At 48.9% G+C, this 13,015-nt stretch overlaps 1 protein-coding gene across 1 annotated transcript; it reads left to right on the top strand.

The window, feature by feature from the left end:
* The first annotated feature begins 11,366 nt into the window (after positions 1–11,366).
* Positions 11,367–12,788, top strand: DRD5 (dopamine receptor D5). The gene has a single exon (XM_044945641.1). The coding sequence runs from the start codon at positions 11,367–11,369 to the stop codon at positions 12,786–12,788; it is 1,422 nt and encodes a 473-aa protein (XP_044801576.1).
* Positions 12,789–13,015: the final 227 nt, after the last annotated feature.

Genomic DNA, 13,015 nt, shown 5'->3' with positions numbered 1-13,015 from the left:
GAAGGCCTTATCGGAATATAGTTGCTTTGCAATGTTGTGTTAGTTTCTGCTACGCAACAGAGTGTATCAGCTATGCATATACATACAGCCCCTCTTTTCTGGATTTTCTGCCTGTTTAAGTCACCACAGAGCATGGAGTAGGGTTCCCTGAGCTATACAATATTTTCTCATTAGTTATCTATTTTATACAAAGCATCAATAAGTGTATATATGTCAATCCCGACCTCCCAACTCATCCCCCCAGCCATAGCTTTTTAAACTTCATAGCCAAATATCAAATAAGTGCACACTTTCTTACTGAGCTTACCATAGTATTGACACTATCTTCTAGTTGCCCATTTTTGTCTTAAAAGATCTTTAAGCATTCATTCATTTACTTGTTCATTCAACAGAGTTCCTCCTCTCCCAGTTGGGAACACAGTTGGTGGCGGGGGGTGGGGCGGGGGTGGCAGGAAGCACTGTTTCTTCTTGAGGCTTGTTCTCATAGTTAAGTTAGTTCCCTCTGGCTAATGAGACAGAAGGTCTTTCAAGAAGATTTTCTTCACTGGTGGCAGGTGAGAGACACATCAAGAAAAGTCCCCCTGACACAGTCTGCCCCCATTTTGCACCTGGAGTTTGAACTTGGTCATGATGCCAGAAGCCATAACAGTCATCCTGTGACCATGAGGCTCCAAGGACACAAGGGCAGTGTTGAGAAGGTGAAGCATTTGAATGAAAAGATGGAAAGAATCTGGGTCCATAGTTGGATCTGTGAGCTTCTGCACCAGCCCTTGCTGGCTCCCTCTGAATTTCCTGTTGTGCTGGGCTCAGTCGCTTTAGACCTTTCTGACTCTTTGTGAGCCTATGAACTATAATCCATCAGGAACCTCTGTTCATGGGATTCTCCAGGCAAGAATACTGGATGGGGTTGCCATTTCCTTCTCCAGGGGATAATGCTGACCCAGGGACTGAACCCACATCTCTTATGTCCCCTGCATTGGAAGGCAGATTCTTTACCAGTATGTATATCTTCAGTGCTTAAACCATGAATGGTCAGGCTTTCCATTATGCACAGCTGAAAGCACTCTTAATCAGTATATTTATTTAAAGTTTCTTTAAAAAATTAATTTTTTAATGTTTTGAATTGAAGTTGATTTACAATGTTTCAGGTGTACAGCCAAGTGATTCAATTATACATAAATCAGTTCAGTTCAGTTCAGTTGCTCAGTCGTGCTTGACTCTTTGCAACCCTATGGACCATAGCATGCCAGCCCTCCCTGTCCATCACCAATTCCTGGAGTTTACGCAAACCCATGTCCATTGAGTCAGTGATGCCATCCAACCATCTCATTCTCTGTTGTCCCCTTCTCCTCCTGCCTTCAATCTTTCCCAGCATCAGGGTCTTCTCAAATGAATTATCTCTTCACATCAGGTGGCCAAAGTATTGGAGTTTCAGCTTCAACATTAGTCCTTCCAATGAAACCCAGGACTGATCTCCTTAGGATGTTCTGGTGGGATCTCCTTGCAGTCCAAGGGACTCTCAAAAGTCTTCTCCAACATCACAGTTCAAAAGCATCAGTTCTTTAGTGCTCAGATTTCTTTATAGTCCAACTCTTTCATCCATACATGACTACTGGAAAAGTCATAGCCTTTACTAGACAGACCTTTGTTGGAAAAGTAATGTCTCTGCTTTTTAATAAGCTGTCTAGGTTGGTCATAACTTTCCTTCCAAGGAGTAAACGTCTTTTAATTTCATGGCTGCAATCACCACCTGCAGTGATTTTGGAGCCCCCAAAAAATAAAGTCAGTCACTGTTTCCACTGTTTCCCCATCTATTTGCCATGAAGTGATGGGACCAGATGCCATGATCTTAGTTTTCTGAATGTTGAGCTTTAAGCCAACTTTTTTACTCTCCTCTTTCACTTTCATCAAGAGGCTCTTTAGTTCTTCACTTTCTGCCATAAGGGTGGTGTCATCTGAGGTTATTGATATTTCTCCCAGCAATCTTGATCCAAGCTTGTGCTTCCTCCAGCCCAGCGTTTCTCATGATGTACTCTGCATAGAAGTTAAATAAACAGGGTGACAATGTACAGCCTTGACGTACTCCTTTTCCTATTTGGAACCAGTCTGTTGTTCCATGTCCAGTTCTAACTGTTGCTTCCTGACCTGCATACAGGTTTCTCAAAAGGCGGGTCAGGTGGTCTGGTATTCCCATCTCTTTCAGAATTTTCCACAGTTTATTGTGATTCACACAGTCAAAAGCTTTGGTATAGTCAATAAAGCAGAAATAGATGTTTTTCTGGAACTCTCTTGCTTTTTCGATGATCCAGCAGGTGTTGACATTTTGATCTCTTGTTCCTCTGCCTTTTCTAAAACCAGCTTGAACATCTGAAAGTTCACGGTTCATGTATTGGTGAAGCCTGGCTTGGAGAATTTTGAGCATTACTTTACTAGCGTGTGAAATGAGTGCAATTGTGCAGTAGTTTGAACATTCTTTGGCATTGCCTTTCTTTGGGATTGGAATGAAAACTGACCTTTTCCAGTCCCGTGGCCACTGCTGAGTTTTCCAAATTTGCTGGCATATTGAGTGCAGCACTTTCACAGCAACATCTTTAGGATTTGAAATAGCTCAACTGGAATTCCATCACCTCCACTAGCTTTGTTCATAGTGATGCTTCCTAAGGCCCACTTGACTTCACATTCCAGGATGTCTGGCTGTAGGTGAGTGATCACACCATCATGATTATCTGGGTCATGAAGATCTTTTTTGTACAGTTCTTCTGTGTATTCTTGCCACCTCTTCTTAATATCTTCTGCTTCTGTTAGGTCCATATCATCTCTGTTCTTTATTGAGCCCATCTTTGGATGAAACGTTCCCTTGGTATCTCTAATTTTTTGAAGAGATCTCTAGTCTTTCCCATTCTATTATTTTCCTCTATTTCTTTGCACTGATCACTGAGGAAGGCTTTCTTATCTCTCCTTGCTGTTCTTTGGAACTCTGCATTCAGATGGGTATATCTTTCCTTTTTTCCTTTGCTTTTGACTTTTCTTCTTTTCACAGCTATGTGTAAGGCCTCCTCAGAGGCCATTTTGCATTTCTTTTTCTTGGGGACCATCTTGATCCTTGCCTCCTGTACAATGTCATGAACCTCCGTCCATAGTTTATCAGGTACTCTGTCTATCAGATCTAGTCCCTTGAATCTATTTGTAATTTCCACGGATTTGATTTAGGCCATACCTGAATGGTCTAGTGGTTTTCCTTACTTTCTTCAATTTAAGTCTGAATTTGGCAATAAGGAGTTCATGATCTGAGCCACAGTCAGCTCCTAGTCTTGTTTTTGCTGATGTATAGAGTTTCTGCATCTTTGGCTGCAAAGAATATAATCAATTTGATTTCGGTGTTGACCATCTGGTGATGTCCATGTGTAGAGTCTTCTCTTATGTTTTTGGAAGAGGGTGTTTGCTTTGACCAGTGTGTTCTCTTGACAAAACTCTATTAGCCTTTGCCCTGCTTCATTCCGTATTCCAAGGCCAAATTTTCCTGTTACTCCAGGTGTTTCTTGACTTGCTATTTTTGCATTCCAGTCCCCTATAATGAAAAGGACATCTTTTTTGGGTGTTAGTTCTAGAAGGTCTTGTAGGTCTTCATAGAACCGTTCAACTTCAGCTTCTTCAGTGTTACTGGTTGGGGCATAGACTTGGATCACCATGATATTGAATGGTTTGCCTTGGAAACAAACAGAGATCGTTCTGTCGTTTTTGAGATTGCATCCAAGTACGGCATTTCGGACTCTTTTGTCAACTATGATGGCTACTCCATTTCTTCTTAGGGATTCTTGCCCACAGTAGTAGATATAATGATCATCTAAGTTAAATTCACCCATTCCAGTCCATTTTAGTTTGCTGATTCCTAAAATGTTGAGATTCACTCTTGCCATCTCCAATTTGCCTTGATTCATGGATCTGACATTCCAGGTTCCTATGCAATATTGCTCTTTACAGCATCGGACCTTGCTTCCATCACCAGTCACATCCACAACTGGGTGTTGTTTTTGCTTTGGCTCCGTCTCTTCATTCTTTCTGAATTTATTTCTCCACTGATCGCCAGCAGCATATTGGGCACCTACCAACCTGGGGAGTTCCTCTTTCAGTATCCTATCATTTTGCCTTTTCATACTGTTCATGGGGTTCTCAAGGCAAGAATACTGAATTGGTTCTCCAATGGACCACATTCTGTCAGAACTCTCCACCATGACCATACATATATAAGCATACATATATATTCTTTTTCAGATTCTTTTCTATTGTAGGTTATTACAAGATATTGAGTATAGTTTCCTGTGCTACACAATAGGTCCTTGTTGTTATTTTACTTTATATGTAATAGTGTGTATGTTAACCCCCAATTCTCAATGTATCGCTCCTCTACTTTCTTTTCCTCCCTCCCTTCCTTCCTCCCTCCCTCCCTTCCTTGTTCCTTCATTTTTCTTTTTTCACAAGGAATTCATGGAGTTTCATTTTATTCAGTAGATTAGACTCTACTATTATGATGATTAGTTCTTATGCTCACATTATCCCAGATGTGGCAAGTTGGGAGCCCCTTTGATTTGGTTGTCATGTCCTTTCGACATGTTTCTATCATTCTTTGAGCACTTTCTTGTCTTCTGGCACCTCGAGATGTCCCACACTTGTGTGGTACCTTCTCCACCCAGCTCTGGCCTCAGTCATTTCTCTGAGACACTCTGAGTCCTCTTGGTAATGGCTGGTATTTATAAACCAAGATCTCAGTGCCCTGTGGATACTGAGCAACATTCCTTTTGAAGCTATCAGAAATGGAGCAATGCTTACTCATCGGTGTATTAGTCATGCTAACCAAAGTGACCTGGAGAAAGAAGCAGATGTCTCGCTCATGGAGAGTCTGATGCAGGCCAGTGGATCCTGGGAGATTTCATCTTTGCAGCCGTCATATCCCTGCACAAGGTCATTGCTGAAGAGATGGCCAAGGAGTCAAGACAGTTCTCAAGGTGCTTCTGACAAGGACCATCCTTTTTGCTCGTGTTTTCAGTTGCCAGAAGCACAAGGTAGTCTGGGCAGCACAGAGAACAAATGGGTAGTTGGTGCACTCTCCCCTTTCTGCCACAATGCTTTTATTCATTCAACAAATACCAGCTCTGTTCCTTGTAGCCAAGCTGACTCCAAGAGGCTGAGATAACTTCATCTCAGGTGGTTTACAGCAGGGGGAGAAAGGTGTCTGTGTGTGTGCATGTGCGTGTGCATGCACACGTGGGGTTGCAAAGAGTCGAACACAAATGAGCGACTTTCACTTTCACTTTTCACTGACGTCTTCTGCATTGGCAGGAGAGTACCACTAGCGCCATCTGGGAAGCCCCTGGGAGAAAGGTAAGTGAACAGTAAGTCAAGTCTGACCCTTTGCTACCCCATGGACTGTAGTCCGCCAGGCTCCTCTGTCCATGGATTTTTCCAGACTAGAATACTGGAGTGGGTTGCTGTTTCCTACTCTAGGGGATCTTCCCAACTGAGGGATCAAATCCATGTTTCTTATGTCTTCTGGGGCTTCCCTGATAGCTCAGTTGGTAAAGAATCCGCCTGTAAGGCAGGAGACCCCAGTTTGATTTCTGGGTTGGGAAGATCTCCTGGAGAAGGGATAGTCCACCCACTCCAGTATTCTTGGGCTTCCCTGGTGGCTCAGCAGGTAAGGAATCCACCTGCAATGCGGGAGACCTGGGTTCGATCCCTTGGTTGGGAGGATCCCCTGGAGAAGGGAAAAGTTACTCACTCCAGTATTCTGGCCTGATGATTCCATGGACTATGTCCATGGGGTTGCAAAGAATTGTACACGACTGAGCAACTTTCACTTTCACTTATGTCTTCTGCATTGGCAGGAGAATTCTTTAGCACTAGAGCCACCTGCGGAGAAGGCAATGGCATCCCACTCCAGTACTCTTGCTTGGAAAATCCCATGGTTGGAGGAGCCTGGTAGGTTGCAGTCCATGGGGTCGCTAAGAGTCGGACACGACTGAGCGACTTCACTTTCACTTTTCCCTTTCATGCATTGGAGAAGGAAATGGCAACCCACTCCAGTATTCTTGCCTGGAGAATCCCAGGGACAGAGGAGCCTAGTGGGCTGCCGTCTATGGGGTTGCACAGAGTCGGACATGACTGAAGCGACTTAGCAGCAGCAGCACCACCTGGGAAGCTCTGGGCAGAAAGATAGGTAAACAGTAAGTGAACAGACCATCACATGACAGCAGGCTTGTGAGCTGTAACAGAGGTCGGTGCCGTGTGCTGCAGCAACACTGAATGGTCACCTCCCTGGAGTCTTGAGGAAGACCCATCAGGGCGGTCCACTTGCATTAGGTTTGAAAGGTGAATGGGAGTTAACCCCCACTCAGAAGAGAGGTCGGGACATCTCAGGTGCAGGAGAGATCTAGGGCAAGGACAGAAGACCTGAAAGAACTAGGCGGGCTGGGAGATGAGGGAGGCATTTGGGGTGGGTGGGAGATGGGGTCTACTGGGGAAGACTTGGAAGGCGAGGGAGGAGGCTGATAACAGGTGGATAAACAGGTACATAGGTGGTGACCAGACTGTGCTAAGGCGTTTGGGATTAACAAATTTTTGTTAGTTGGGTGAATAATTAATAATGTGGGTCATAAGGCATAGTGAAAATGTGTTTAAGCTGATGAAGGGCATCCCATCTGTGTGTTAGGAGGATCTTCTTGACGGTTGAGTATCAGATGGAGAGGAGAGAAGACACCAAGACACAGGGACCTGTTGGGAGGCTCTGGTTACCATACGGGCAGCAGGTGATGAGGACCTGAATTTGGGGTGGCAGAGGGGACAGAGAGAAGGAGTTGGCTGTCGGAGCCATTGGGGAACAATGAAGCCATAATGGCTTAATTTACTGCAGACCATGTGGCTGATTTTATTTGCTCACAATTGCTCCTGGCCTCCCCATCTTGCTGTGACTTCTCAGTCGACAGGGCATAGTTCTCACTTGCCCATGTGACTTGACTTTGGTCAAGGGTGCATGAGTGACCACGTGCTCCATCTCACCCCAGGCTCCAAGTATGTGTGTTACCATTTTAAGGACAAGGAAACTGAGGCTCAGAGAGATTAAGTAACTCGCTCAAGGTTCCAGAGCTAGTACATCAGAGAAGAGGGATTTGAACCTAGGACTGTCTGACTTGCAAAGCCCTCTCCCATCCTACGTGAATATGCTAACTTTTGGGATAGCTACATGAATATGCTAGCTTCTGGGATAGCTATTTTTACCTGCCAGAAATAGCCACTTTCAGCTTTCTGTGTTTCTGAGTTGGGAAGGAATGGGGGCCAGGGGACCAGCCCTTGGATTTGAAGAGACCCCCAGGTCATCATCAGTGGATGTGTGCTTGAGAGGGTTTCTCCAGCCTCTGGGATGGAGGCTGATATTTCACCTCTACCTACCTGCCTAGGCTCTGCTGAGCGAAGCTGAGTGTGTTGCCAGCCTGTGTGTATCCCATAGGCAAGGAACTAAGCCTGCCCTGGTGTAAAAGAGAGTTGACTCTTGATACCAGCAACAGCAGTAGCAGTAGCAAAATCCTGGCTGTTGGCCTATTGATTTAGCTGGATGTCTCAGAGAAGCAAATCCAATTTAAAATATATCTTCAGAATAAGAAGGACCAGTGAGTTGAAATGGAAGACTATTAGCTGGCCGGATTAGGAAAACTCCCTTTGTCCTAAAATGTTCTAAGAAAAATCCTCTTAGTACAATTTTGCAGGAGCCAAACTTGTGAGAGGATCATTTGGTCACTGTCATCCTCTGAGGGCAGGGCTCTGGCTTGGATAAAATAAGAGAAGGAGTTTATTTAGCTGCCTTGTTGTTTAGAAGCTGTGCCTATGAGGCTGAGTTCTGAGGCTGACCAGGAGACTCCTTGCCCAGGCTCCCTGGGCACTTTGTATGCCAAGTTCTTTTGAAAAAATGTGGGGAAACAGCTTGGATGAGCGAGGGCAGACACTGCTTACACAAAACCATCATCCCCAGCAGGCAAACTGCTCCTGGTGAGGATGGGAGAGACATGGGCTGAAGCTCTCTGGCAGCATATTAATTTACTTTGCTTGCATTAGGGTCTTGTGGATAGAGAGGAAAATCTCAGTTTCCCAAAATAATGAGATACCTGGTCCTTGGGATAACAGAGGGAAAAGTCTGGAGTTCTGAAGTCTGTCCTTTCACACACGAAGCTTCATGCCTTTGCACATGCTGTTCCTTCTGCTAAGAATGCCCTTCCAACCCCAGAATGCTGGTGGACTCCGTTTCACGCTCCAGCTTGAACATCCTCTCTTCCATGTTGCCCTTCCCTCGGCTGCCTGCCCAGATGGGCAGTTCATCACTCATGCTAGAATGATTCTGGTATCATCACATTTATCTCTTAAACTACTATGATTAACTTGTTTTGATGAGGAAACTGAGGCTCAGAGAAATCAAGTAAGTTTACCCAAATCCCACAGTTAGTTAATACCTGTTCTGGCCTGCCCTGCAGTTCTTTCTCTTTTTCCCTTTGCCTTCTTCAATGAGATTTCAACACAAAGCGAGACTTCCTCAGGGAAGCCTTCCCTAAACATTTTGTCTTGGTCAATTCACCTATCATACACTTTCATAAGGCCGTGTACTCTTTCTGTGTAGCACTTCCAACAGTTGTAATTGTACATTTCTCTGGATGACTCTTGGGTTAAAGCCTATACCCACTACTAGACATAACCTTGTGGAGGGAAAGGGCCATGTATATATATTGGCCTTCTTGGTGGCTCAGGGGGTAAAGAATCTGCCTGCCATGTGGGAGACCTGGGTTCGATCCCTGAGTCGGGAAGATCCCCTGGAGGAAGTGAAGTGAAGTCTCTTAGTCATGTCTGACTCTTTGCAACCCCATGGACTGTAGCCTACCAGGTTCCTCCATCCATGGGATTTTCCAGGCAAGCATACTGGAGTGGGCTGCCATTTTCTTCTCCAGGGCATCTTCCCAACCCAGGGATCGAACCCAGGTCTCCTGCATTGCAGACAGATGCTTTACCATTTGAGCCACCAGGGAAGCCTGGAGGAGGGAATGGCAACCCACTCTAGTATTCATGTCTGGGAAATCCCATGGACAGAGAAGCCTAGCTGGCTACAGTCCATGCAGTTGCAAAGAGTCTGACACAACTGAGTGACTAACACTTTGATATAGATCTACCTTTGTATTCTCAGCAAATAAAACAGCATCTGGGATATAATAGCTGCTCAATAAATATTTGTTGGATAAGTGAATAAAGAACTGAAATTCAACCCCCTGTCTCTAAAGTCCAAGTTCTTTTCTAAAAGCATGTGTTGGTGCTGCCCAGGAGGACAAGATGGGATGGAGGTCATTTCAGGGTGCGGAATTACAGTACAACTCATTAGAGAAATTACAGTTTGTGGGGTGTGTATGTGTGTGTGTGTGTGTGTGTGTGTGTGTGTGTGTGTGTGTGTTGGTAGTGGCTTGAATTCAGCCTGTGTGTGGAGGAGGGGCAGAAGTTGGGGCACTGGGCAAGGACACAATGCTTTCAAGACTTCAAAGGATCAAGGATCACAGGGAGCTACAAAGGGTTTTTCATCAGGGGAGAGGCTCATAGTGATATTTGAGAAAGATCATTCTGCCTGGCACCTAGTGGAGAGTGGACAGAACCGGAGGCTAGGATCATGTCATCATAAAACAGCTTAGAAGAGGAACGGCCCAGGCAGGGACGTCAGTGGAGAGAGGAGTGGTCTAGCACCTAGGAGATGGGGAGGGGAAGTAGTAAGTGTGCATCTCTAGTGTTAGGCATAGACCCCTGGACAGATTGTCTTGTCATTTATGGGAGCAGAAAGCACTGAAGACGGGAGATGGTTCGAGCGTGGAGAGGCTGTGTAAGGACGAGCAGTCTGGCTATCGGACCAGGGTGCAGGTGGGGCCCATGTGAATGGGGCAGGTGGGTTAGGGTGGAGAGAGACTAGGGAAGGGATGAGAGAGTTCATCCCCTGTTTCTAGACCTCAGTGCAGTACAGGTGTGTGGATCAGCGGGTCTCAGACGAGACTGGGCAGAACCCTGCTGCCTCCTCCATTTCTCTCTGCAGCTGCTTCCAGCCGAGCTTTACCAGACCTGACAACTCACAACTGGAGCTTATCAACTGGGAGGGTGGTGAGATCCAGGCACACCGCCCACCCTCTCCAGTGTTTCCTCACCATTTGTTTTAAGAGTCTGGGCTTTGGGCCACTTATTCAAGTCTCAGGTTCCTCTTCTGTTAAGAATGAGACAGGAACCAATCCATCCCTCCAAAGGAAGGACTGAAAGTGCCCTGTAGGGGGAAACCCCAGACTGGCTGGAGGTCCCTCCCTCCTCCTTGCCTGCTGGGTTCACCCGAATTATTCCCCAAAGGGAAAGCCATGTAAGGATTGGGGGTGGGCGAGGGGAAAGGGCTTTCCCAAGAGGTCAGTCTTAGGATGGATGCTGGGGGAAGTTGGGAGGAGATATTCCCTGGACAAACTGCCTCCTGGCTTCACTGAACCCTACACCACCAGATGGGGAAGGAATCGCACCCCCCCCCCCCCCCCCCCCATTTTGTGGATGAGGAAGTCAAGGCCCAGGGAAGTTAAACAAGACTTTATGGTCACACAGTGAGGAAAAGAGTCCTGAGTAGGGCTTCGGTCTATGAGAAATCCAAAGCCCTCCTCCTGAAACACTCTTTTCTGGTCTAGAAGCCAGTGATTCCAAACGTGGTCAGGGCCAGGGCACCAGGGCTGGGCTGGCACCTCTCCAGTTTCCTGGGGGCGCGGGTCTGGGTCTTCCCAGGGCCAGGATTTGGTACTAGGGCGCTTCCCAAACCTGCGGGTTTGGTCGCCAGACTCCAGAGTAAGGGCGCCAAGGCATAGGTGGGGCGGGCGCGCGGGAGATTGGAGCGCCGAGGCTCTGGGGCGGGAGCGCGGGCCCCGGGAGCTGCGGGGGACGGAGCAGGCAGCGCTCGCCCGGCGCCCCCGCCCCCTCTGTGGCGGCTCGCTCTCCGCTTCTCCGGCTCCGAACCAGACACAGCCGCCGCCGCTGCCGCCACCGGCTGGTGAGCTGCCGGCAGCCGGGAACAGCCTCGCGAACACCCGCCGCTTCCCGGCACCAGAGGGGCGCAACGCGGTCACCAAACCGGTGGCACTCGAGGATGCGAGAGGGGTCCCGGCGCGCTCCGGGGTACCCCCAGCGCAGCACACGGTGAGCGCCCCCTGGGGCTCGGTGATCCCTTAAGCTGCGGGTCCCGGGGTGCCACCCCCCGGGTACCTGATGGGGCCGCCCGGGGGGCATAGGGCAGAAGTCGGGACCGCGCGCAGCCCGCCTTTGCAGCCGAACCCGATATGCTGCCCCCTGGGCGCAACGGCACCTCGCACCGGGCGCGGTCGGGGCAGCAGCAGCTGGCGCAGGGGGGCGCCGTGGGGGACTCGGAGGGGGCGACGCTGCGGGGGCCCGCGCAGGTGGTCACCGCAGGCCTCCTGACCCTGCTTATCGTCTGGACCCTGCTGGGCAACATGCTGGTGTGCGCAGCCGTCGTGCGCAGCCGCCACCTGCGCGCCAAGATGACCAACGTGTTCATCGTATCCCTCGCGGTGTCCGACCTCTTCGTGGCACTGCTGGTCATGCCCTGGAAGGCGGTGGCCGAGGTGGCGGGTTACTGGCCTTTTGGGGCCTTCTGCGACATCTGGGTGGCCTTCGACATCATGTGTTCCACCGCCTCCATCCTGAACCTATGCATCATCAGCGTGGACCGCTACTGGGCCATCTCCAGGCCCTTCTGCTACGAGCGCAAGATGACCCAGCGTGTGGCCTTGGTCATGGTTGGCCTGGCGTGGACCTTGTCCATCCTCATCTCCTTCATCCCAGTCCAGCTCCATTGGCACAGGGACAAGGTGAGCTCCAGGGGTGGGCTGGACCCTCCATCCAACCTGGCCAACGGGACGCCTTGGGAGGAAGCCGGGGAGTCGGATAGGAGTGCAGAGAACTGCGACTCCAGCCTGAACCGCACTTACGCCATCTCGTCCTCGCTCATCAGCTTCTACATCCCGGTGGCCATCATGATCGTGACCTACACGCGTATCTACCGCATCGCCCAGGTGCAGATCCGTAGGATCTCCTCACTGGAGAGGGCTGCGGAGCATGCGCAGAGCTGCCGCAGCCGCGAGGCCTGCGCACCCGATACGGGCCTGCGGGCATCCATCAAGAAGGAGACCAAGGTCCTCAAAACTCTATCGGTGATCATGGGGGTCTTCGTGTGCTGCTGGCTGCCCTTCTTCATCCTTAACTGCATGGTCCCCTTCTGCAGTGGACACCCCGAGAGCTTCCTCTGCGTCAGCGAGACCACCTTTGATGTCTTCGTCTGGTTCGGCTGGGCCAACTCCTCCCTCAACCCCATCATCTATGCCTTCAACGCTGACTTCCGCAAGGTGTTCGCCCAACTGCTGGGGTGCAGTCACCTGTGCTCCCGCACCCAGGTGGAGATGGTGAACATCAGCAACGAGCTCATCTCCTACAACCAGGACACTGCCTTCCACCAGGAGATCGCAGCTGCCTACATCCATCGGATCCCCAACGCGGTGACCCCAGGGGACGCAGAGGTGGACAAGGAGGAGGAGGAGGAGGCAAGCCCTTTCGATCGAATGTCCCGGATCTCTCAGACGTCCCCGGAGGGTGACCCTGCTGGCCAGTCGGTCTGGGAGCTGGACTGTGAGGGGGGAATTTCACTGGGCAAAATCACACCTTTCACCCCAAATGGATTCCATTAAACTGCCTAAGCACCCTTCTTCTCGGATCAACATAACTGCACAGGCATTAACAAGCATGCAGAATACACACAGGATGCACACAAATCCATTTCCACTGCTGCTAAGTTTATCAGGCCTTCAGTGTCGGTTGTAGTAGTCCATGTGCTCAGAAACCTCAGCGGACTGATTTGTTGTGGAAATATTTGGAGAGAGCAGTTGGAAAAAGCTCCGTCAAATGTATCCTAGCC

The sequence above is a fragment of the Bubalus bubalis genome, chromosome 7 (genome assembly GCF_019923935.1).
Source record: "Bubalus bubalis isolate 160015118507 breed Murrah chromosome 7, NDDB_SH_1, whole genome shotgun sequence".
Classification (NCBI taxonomy): domain Eukaryota; kingdom Metazoa; phylum Chordata; class Mammalia; order Artiodactyla; family Bovidae; genus Bubalus; species Bubalus bubalis.
This window is presented reverse-complemented; position numbering and strand designations above follow the sequence as displayed.